Source organism: Nymphalis io, chromosome 8, assembly GCF_905147045.1.
Source record: "Nymphalis io chromosome 8, ilAglIoxx1.1, whole genome shotgun sequence".
Lineage (NCBI taxonomy): Eukaryota > Metazoa > Arthropoda > Insecta > Lepidoptera > Nymphalidae > Nymphalis > Nymphalis io.
In genome coordinates, this window is record NC_065895.1 from 11128101 (window position 1) to 11138080 (window position 9980).

The window sequence follows — 9980 nt, forward strand, 5'->3', positions numbered from 1 at the left end:
TATATTCTTTTATTATTATATATTCGCTGTTATTATTATATATTCGACTAAGTCAAAAAGCAACTTATCATGCTAGTGAAAAAAAAGAACAGTTTTCTAATAAAATTATTTGAATGATATATTTTTCTAATTAAACATATTATTATCTACTGAGACTAAAATGTAATTGTAATAAAATATGTTTTATATGTTCCATATTTAAATATAGGTAACAATTCAAGTTACCATTCCAAAAAAGTCTTACTATAGTATAAATGATTCATTGTCATTTTATATAAGCTATGTAGATACAAAAGTAATGTGGGCGCCCAGTCGATTACGAAAACATGAATGATTTCTATAAAAAAACATGTGAAATAAGAATTCTTGGAATACGTATGAACAATTAATTATATTTTTAACTTAATTTAAATAAAAAAAAGAGAGTAATTAGGAGTTATAATTATACAGTTAAGATTCACCTTTTCCTTCTCCTCAAAAAGAGGAGAGCAGGCCTTTAGCCCAGCAGTGGGACATTAACAGGCTGTTACGGACGGATGTTACGGAATTATACAATAAAAAATTAAACAGTTACAACTGCCTCTTAATCATTTTAATACTTACATGTTATAATTAGGATATACGTATGTATGTATGACTGTTTTAGTCATATTTAAAAGGAATAAAGTATATGTCCAAGTGATTATTTGCTATATGGTTTTTGATTAATTTAAAATTACACTTAATCATCGAACTAGCTGCTCTCTTCTGCTAATATTTTCTTTAAAAAGAATATATATATAATTATATTGTTATACGTATATCATAATATATATATTATTGATTCAATATCTTTTAAACATAATTGTAGTAAATTATAGAGCATAAAAAAGAAAACTTAAAAGCCTTAATACTATTATAATTACGTATTTATTTCAGACTTTAACTTTATTTATGTTTTATGTTTATATTCGATATCAAATACAAAGTAACTTTTACCGGTCTTATCATTTATGATTTTTTAATTTGTGGCACGCTTTTCATTTCTTTATCTGTTTATTAACATCGAAAAACTAACTGGATTTATGTATTATATGTATTTTAATTTAAATCCGTTATGTTACTGTGTTATGTCAACAACGTCACAGGAAATGAGCTAAATGTCAGGAATATGTTTAACTAGTTAAAAAAAGTAGTTTTTATCTATGTTGCTTCTATATATTTGAAAGTACACCAGAAGTCTATGTGGGTAGGGTATAAGTGTATATAGAGTACTTATTAATAGACATATGAGGCAGTGTGATAATAAAGCACTACATACAGTCCCCTGTATTTAGTGCTTCCCCGATTCCAGCATATGCTGGGTGTTATCCCGGTCGGTACTGGTATTAAAGTGATAGCACAACGTTGTCAAGTACTTTCGACGCACCACTTTGTTGCGCACCAACTTTGGCACTAAAGTCTCTAATAGCATCGTACATGTTAATAATACATCATTTATAACGAAGTTTCGTTATAAATGATGTATTATTAACATGCCCAATTAATATATTTACAACGTTTGAGAATGAATAAATGGAAAATTCAGAAATATATACCATTATATAAGTTTACAAATTTAGTGATGGTCGAAGTCTTAAACTTACGCTAAGGTCTCAAGTGTCCAGAGTGTAACGTGCGATAAGGAACTTCGTTCCAAAAACCTATTTGATTTTCAAGTATGCTTAGTGTATTTGTTACGAAGACACTTTATCCAAGCTTATAGTGGAATTTAAAGTGCAACTTTTAAGTCTTATAAATTTTTTTTTTTTTATAGAATAGGAAGGCGGACGAGCATATGGGCCACCTGATGGTAAGTGGTCACCAACGCTCTTAGACATTGGCATTGTAAGAAATGTCAACCATCGCTTACATATCCAATGCGCCACCAACCTTGGGAACTAAGATTTTATGTCCCTTGTGCCTGTAATTACACTGGCTCACTCACCCTTCAAACCGGAACACAACAATATCAAGTATTGCTGTTTTGCGGTAGAATATCTGATGAGTGGGTGGTACCTAGCCAGACGAGCTTGCACAAAGCCCTACCACCAGTGCACAAAGCCCTACCAGCAGTATTTAGTATATTTTTGTATTTCTAAATTATTAATAATCTTTTATACTAGGTCAACAAATATTATAGGAATCTCTATCTTATAAAATCTACGCATACATTAATCTAGTTGTAGCGCATTTAATTATTAAAATAATATGTATGTATAAATAATTTAAAGAAGTTAACAAGATATAACTAAAATGTTTGGTAACAATCTATCAATTCTATCAATTAATCTTATTGTAAGCACCTTGGTTAAATTTAAGCTAATTTTACTTTTATTTCAATGTTGTTTAAACCGTTGAAGTTATAAAATGACATAATCTATTTAAATGTTTCAGGTATGAAGTAAAATGGACACTGGATCAAGTATAATTATGTAATAAATGAAAAATCCTAACTAATATCATAAATGCAAAAGTGAATTTGTTTATTACCCTTTCACGTCTTAACTACTCAACTGGTCCTCATGAAATATTTCATATACTTTGTCAGAGGTACAGAAACGAAAATAGGGGCCCTAACGGCCAACCCCGCACGTGCTCGAAGCCTCAGGCTGTTACTAGTGAAGGATAAAAGTCGATAAAAATAACTATCTGTCATTAGTAAATTAAGTAAATTGTAGTACCTAACGCTACTTATAACTAAAAATGTATGCACAACTTGAGAATTTTTGTTTTTGATTAAAAAGATGAAAGATTTATTTGTTGTAAATGCTTTAATATAATATTATTTTTTTAATAATCTGTATGAACTTCAAAATTTTAAAACCGTAGACAGAGAAACTAATAGACGCAATGACGATTTCCTTCTCACTTACACAAGAAAGAGAATGAAAATTACGTTACAAATGGTTTAGACAGAGATAGAATTATCAAATCTTTTGTCCTTTATCGCGTAACCAGTTTTGGTGTTTGCTTCGCTACTCAAGTAGCGAAACAAACACTTGCACCAAACTTGACCGTTGGTGCGTTCATTGTATTTTTTGTTCAATTTTCGCTTACTTTTATGTTAGAAAACGTCTAATCTAGTGAAAAGGCCGAGAATCAATCCTTATATCATATCGAAGTTTATACAATGGTGCATTGTCGTATTATTTCATAATAAAGTGATAACAAGAAGAAAATTGCCGGCGTGTGTTTTTTCGCGTAAGTACGCCTATTTTGTCCCTAAATATAGTTTCTCCGTTATGTTTATTTATGCCATAGCATAACGGTACCTTATATTGCATTAAAATCTAGAAGATAATAGAATTTTCCAGTTTTTATCATTCATAACCTATAATTATTTATCGTGTAAGTGCTGCCAGCGTAAGTTAAGAATGTCCCGATTTTCTATAAAAAATATCCACTCGTCGACAATAGTAAGTTAGTAGTTAGTAACAGCCTGTTAATGTCCCACTGCTGGGCTAAGGCCTCCTCTCCCTTTTGAGGAGAAGATTTGGAGCTTATTCTACCACGCTGCTCCAATGCGGGTTGATAGAATACACATGTGGCATAATTTCAATGAAATTAGACACATGCAGGTTCCCTCACGATGTTTTCCTTCACCGTCAAGCACGAGATGAATTATAATCACAAATTAAGCACATGATAATTCAGTGGTGCTTGCCCGGGTTTGAACCCACGATCATCGGTTAAGATGCACGCGTTCTAACCACTAGGCCATCTCTGCTTTTCGTCGACAATATAAACAAATAAATATGGAGTCCAATAATAGAGTAAATAACCTCTTTAGGTTAATTAAAATAACATATTTACATATAACGAAGCTTCGTTATATGTAAATATGTTATTTTAATTTATTCGTCCTCCTTTTTATAATTTCCTAACGACAATATTATTTAACATTCTTCATTACAGGTTAACATAGAAATATATGTGGCAACTATTCTTTACTAATAATTTAATTGAGTGTTTTAGATTTCGACTTCTGAGGAAAATGCTAATCCAGTACCATATAAAGATGCCGAAGTTGATAACGGATACAAAAACAAACAATGCAACAGTATTTGGGTGTAGTTTGTTGAAAACAAAAAAATATTTTAATTAAAAAAAAAATATAATAAATATTAAAAAGTAAAATTTAACGAAGCTTCGTTATATGTAAATATGTTATTTTAATTTATTCGTCCTCCTTTTTATAATTTCCTAACGACAATATTATTTAACATTCTTCATTACAGGTTAACATAGAAATATATGTGGCAACTATTCTTTACTAATAATTTAATTGAGTGTTTTAGATTTCGACTTCTGAGGAAAATGCTAATCCAGTACCATATAAAGATGCCGAAGTTGATAACGGATACAAAAACAAACAATGCAACAGTATTTGGGTGTAGTTTGTTGAAAACAAAAAAATATTTTAATTAAAAAAAAAATATAATAAATATTAAAAAGTAAAATTTATTAAACTAAATAATTGTTTTAATTAAATCCTGAAAATTGTTTATCTCCCAAAGCAGGGAATGCAGTTCCTATAGCAACATTATATGCACACATTAACAAACTATCTCTGTCTCAATCGCGGTTTCACGGCCCCATGGTCTATTTGTTTCTCTGTCTACGTTCAAAACTCAGAGACGTTTGACGTTTTCAATTAATATGTAAATAACGTTGGAATATCGTGTGCCTGCTCGCCTCGTTCTATTGTTTACAATTTTAAAAACAAACATTTATGATTTAAGTATACAGTACATTATGAAAGTTTAATTCGTTTACAGTAATATAATACAATCATCGTGAGATGGATCCTCCTTCACCATGGAAAACTCCGAATCAAGTAATGCAACTACACAAATTAAAAAAGCGAAAAAAAGCGTTACAGGCAAGTGTCATTCATGAAAGTTTTACTTAATATAAATTATTCTGAGTAATTGAGAGAGGCTTATCTTTACAAAATACAGGTACAAATAATTTTATGTATGTTTTTCAGGATCGAATGAAACAACCCTCAACATCCATCGTTGAAGAACCAAGCAAACAAACAATTAACTTAGATTTTTCCCGAATCTTGAATGGAGATAAACGAAAAAATCCATTTTCAAAGTAATATTTTTTAAATTATTTTTAAATCATTAGACACATTAACATAAAGTTGCATATTATGAATGAATCGTTTATTAAGAGAGTTAATCAAGTATTTTCTTTTCAGAAATAGCTTAGATCAAAACAAGAAAATTAAACTAAGTGATCCACAATTTGATGAATCAAATGATAAGACTTTATTCGCATTATTAAAGTTGCCATCAAACATTGTTGAAAAACCTCCTCAAGAAATCAACTCTGAGAAGCTATCAACATTCTCAAACCTATTACAAAAATTCACTGCAGATCACAATGTAGAATCTGTAAGTATTGTGCTTAATTAAATATCTGTGCTTGGGATAAATAAAGTTATCCATGTTCTTCCATGTGGTTCATACTCGCTTAAAACAAAAATACATTAAAATCGGTTTTGTGGTTTAGCCATGATAGCATAACAATCAGACAGACTAAGTAACTTTTGCTTTTATAAAATTAGTATCTTATATTATTTTTATTATACATGGTGTTCATTTATTTTCTATATTAGCATGTGGTGGAAAAAAAGTATAAACATCTAACAATAGACTGGGCATTGAAAACCAAGCTAAGATTAATGTCTCCCAAGCCGTTCCCTTGGACCTCCAAGTTGAAGGCTAGTGAAGAAGCTTCAGGGATAACAGGGTACAGTTATTTTATTTACTATATTTAATTCAATTACAACAACACATTCTTAAATAGGTTTATTAATATTGTCTGATACTAGCAGGTGATTGTTTTAGAAGTTTTTATTGAATCATTTTCAATGCAATATATTTTTATATCCACAAAACAATGTATAGTTATGTAGAATGTGGTTTATTTATATTATATTATATAAAATCATCACCTATGGGTGGAACTTTGCCTGTGTAATCATTAAAAATCATTTCCTCAGATTTGTACGTTGTCTTGATACAACTTTATCATCTACTTTGGACACATCGCCCCGAGCACGGTTTCATCAAACCTGCTTATTCTGGCAACATCCGCATCTTCCATGGATAAGTCTCTTCCCACGTTCCACTGGAAAAGTTGCTGCAACTAATTTCATGGCAACGAATGAAGAAGCGAAGCAGGCCCTATTTACTGAATGGACAGAGAGTTTTAGATCATTGTTTCAGGTGAGTCCGTGTGGCAATATGTTGATGCCGAACTCACTCAGACGTGAGCATTATAAAATCCATATAAACCTTTTTATAACAAAGAGAATTGTGAAAATGGAATCAGTTGCCAGAGCATTTAGTAAAAACATATTGATAAACAGTTTTAAGAACAATGTTATTAACAGTATATAACACAATGTTACAGTTATTTAAAACTCAAAAATAATTGATATACCTGTAGTGAAAGTTGCTAAACCCGTTATATAATAATATCTATCACGTAATGGCTAGATAGTTTATCATTAATTAAAAAAATATTTACTACTGTAGCTATCTCAGTGGTATCTGCACAATTTTTTATGGGCCCTTGTATGTACCTGTATCTAGTTACTAATGAGGGTTTAGTTATGGTAGAGGATAGTAGCCGAGTATAGCATCGCTATCGCATCGCGTCTTTCTACAAAAATATTGAGTGCAAAATGACATAGCAAAAACGTTTTTGCTGAGAATTTTGCAAACTCATTAAGGTGCGCAATTTCCATGGTGTCTCGACTTTAGTGTTAACGATTACATGTCGATTTGAAAATCTAGTCGTTTTACGTTATTTGAAACGAGAAATAGTTTAATAAACCACCGCAAAACAGCAGTACTTGGTATTGTTGTATTCCGGATGAAGGTAGAGTGAGCCAGCGTAATTACAGGCACAAGGGACATCACATCTAAGTTCGCAAGGTTGGAGGTGTATTGGCGATGTAAGCGATGGTTAACATTTCTTACAATGCCAATGTCTTTGGGCGTCGGCGACCACTAACCATCAGATGGCCCATATGCTCGTCCGCCTACCTATTTTATATAAAAAAAAAAAAAACAAAATGCCGCGACAGTTGCATGCATGTATAAAATGTATGAGTGGCTGCCGCAGCTGGTCCGCGCGCTGCACTGCCCGTACTTCTACGTGTGCGCGAACGCGTTCACGTGCGTGTTCCTCGCGGCCGGCGTGTGCGGCGCGGCCGAGCCGTGCGCGCTCATCGCGCCCACCACGCGCGGCCTGCGACACGCGCTGCGACAGGAAGGTACCGCACTCTATACACTCCGATGGACTCTTGAGCTCCGTATAGCTGTTAAATTGTGAAGGGAACATTGAATCAATAACATTAAAACAAAGACGTTTCATAATAACAGGATATTTTATTTATTTGTTTTTTTTTATTTTCGTTTAGATGTGGAATTCACGATGCCTCTCCGTCCAGATAACAAAAAAAAACTCAATAACTCTGAAGAAGAACGCATTAAAAATACTTCAATCGACAGCTGCTATGATACTATGGACGATACAAATAACGGAAAAAACTGTTCAGGTGATGAAGAAGACCCAGACGAGTTTCTCTCGCAGATGGGCTTAGAAACTGAAGAAATAAAGAAAATAAACAACGCGCAGGTAAAGTAACGTAATATATACGTATGTTATATCAGTACTGGCCAAGTCGAGAAAGGTAAATAAGTGTCAAAATTAAAGCGTTTTTTAATCGAAGAAAACATCCCCAACGTGATTTAAATTATCTTACCTAGATCTAACATTTATGTTTTGACAAGGACAGAATCCCTGAAAGCTGCATAACAATGTTTCGAACAACTGATTTCTCTAACTTTTTATTAATCTAGAAAATTGTACACATATTTTTTTATTTACTAACGAATTCATTAATGATAATAAATCGAATATAAAGTAAATTAAATTAGATATTCGCTACAATAAGCTTCATATATATATATATATATATATATATATATATATATATATATATATATATATATATATATATCTATAGCTTTGATTGTTTACATGAATTAATTTCCTTGTTTCTATTTATTATAGTGTTACCTAATTATAATATTCGGTTTTTGAAGAGTTCTAGTAGGATCATATTACCTATTATCTAAGCACAAATTTGAAACTCCACGCAGAGTCGCAGAACTGTTGACAAGAACTTATATGTCTGACTGTAAAGTGTCACGATGTGTCCGCGTGCCCGCAGGCGCGCGCGTTCGCGTCGGCCGAGAGCAGCGTGGACAGCGCGGCCGAGTCGCTGGTGTGCGTGCGCGGCGCGGACGCGCAGGCGCTCTTCAACTTCCTGCTCAACTGCAAGTCGGCCGTGAGCCCGGCCGGGCCCTTCGCCGGCGTGCCGCCCACGCTGCTGGCGCCGACCGCCTTTCACGGCGGCACGCTGCAGTCCTTGAAGGTTTCATATTCGACTCCTTTTTTATCTTTCTAGGCGTCCAATAACATTGTTTAGATCTCTAAAAGAGATTGAGAATAGCTTAAAATAATTTGCGCCATTCCAGATTTCCTTCGTTGATACATATGTCGTATTCCCTTCGTCTATTCATAACATACATACATCTCTCGACTAAGAAAATTTAACTTGATAAGATATTCTTACATAAACTCATAAACAGCCCCCTGGATAACTCGGAACTGCTAAACCAATTTTATCACCGTATTTTATTTCCATCGCGTAATGCGAGGTATCCTATACAACTCCTCCCCCACAGAATTCATAAAACTAATCTCGGTCTCGATCTCTAATATCGAGACTAAGCAGACTCTACAAATAAAAATAATTCAAACGACGTGTTTGCAAAAATACTTGGATTATTTAAAAATAAATAGTTAAAAACACTTGTAAGAGGTAGATTTTGTTTTGTTTTTTTAACATTTCCTCATCTCACACGCAGGCGAAAACTATTTTTTCTGACTTTTATAAAAAAAAAATCGGTATGTATTTAAATATCTTAAGACATTTTGAAATCATATTTATTAATTATTCATGCTTTATCCTTTAAATGATATTATTATATATGCATTTAACATCATTAAAAGTATATATAAAAGTATATAATTCATGTTATTCCGTTGGTATTCATAAAAATAAAATTTTTAAGTATACTCCTACAAAACCAATTTTTTGTTGCATACTTTTAGGTTCGAGAGAACGTTATATACTCGGATAACAAGAAGTACTATTCCATAGAACTGAGAGGGCCGATACTTCCGACGACTGTGCATTCTCTGTTTAACCTTCTCAGGACAAGCACGTCCGCGCAATTCAGCGCTACATTCGCTCATCACAAGCCTACATTAGCATTTTCGTGGGCAGCAAAAAAAATGGCTGAAGGTTGGTTTAAATAAAAAAAATACGTATCAGTTATATTTATTTGTAAATACACCAAATTATTGATTAGTGACGCAATTGAAGTATATTATTCTATAAATTAAAGATAATTATATATATATATATATATATATATATATATATATATATATATAAAAGATAACTTAAAGATAATTTAATAATCTGTACCATTATCGATTAACTAATTATCATGTTTTATTTATTGCAGATGAGGCATCAAATGAAAAAGAACCAAACCATTTTACCAAAGCTTTTAATAAAGAAAACTTATCAGACTGCGGCATTAACGAAGATATGTTGCAATTATTCTGTTCGTCTGATCCGAATGCTGTGCAATCTTTGGACAGTGTTAAATACAATTCAGAAGACGATACATATACGTGGTGATCCCTCCGCCTGTTGTAGTACAATTATTTTGTGTGTATTTTATTATTTCAATGTTGAATCATGAAATTAAAGGAATATTTTTGTATTTCGTTGCTTGTTTATAAATACAACAATAAAACAATTTTTACGTAATTGTATGATTTATTCAATTTTC

General features: G+C 32.3%; 1 protein-coding gene across 1 annotated transcript; it reads left to right on the forward strand.

Moving 5' to 3' along the window:
* Positions 1-4696: 4696 nt before the first annotated feature.
* On the forward strand, positions 4697-9969 carry LOC126769998 (protein downstream neighbor of son homolog). The gene is made up of 10 exons (XM_050489095.1): positions 4697-4903; positions 5012-5124; positions 5231-5426; positions 5651-5784; positions 6038-6263; positions 7168-7318; positions 7466-7683; positions 8282-8485; positions 9229-9421; positions 9648-9969. The coding sequence occupies exons 1-10, from the start codon at positions 4823-4825 to the stop codon at positions 9824-9826; spliced, it is 1695 nt and encodes a 564-aa protein (XP_050345052.1). The 5' UTR covers positions 4697-4822; the 3' UTR covers positions 9827-9969.
* Positions 9970-9980: the final 11 nt, after the last annotated feature.

Excerpts from the sequence above, each read along its gene's own strand:
- LOC126769998 (XM_050489095.1), top strand. The coding sequence starts at position 4,823 with ATGGATCCTCCTTCACCATGGAAAACTCCGAATCAAGTAATGCAACTA. Across the intron at positions 6,264-7,167 it reads GTTTTAGATCATTGTTTCAG|CTGGTCCGCGCGCTGCACTG; the intron begins GTGAGTCCGTGT and ends TGGCTGCCGCAG. Across the intron at positions 9,422-9,647 it reads AGCAAAAAAAATGGCTGAAG|ATGAGGCATCAAATGAAAAA; the intron begins GTTGGTTTAAAT and ends TATTTATTGCAG.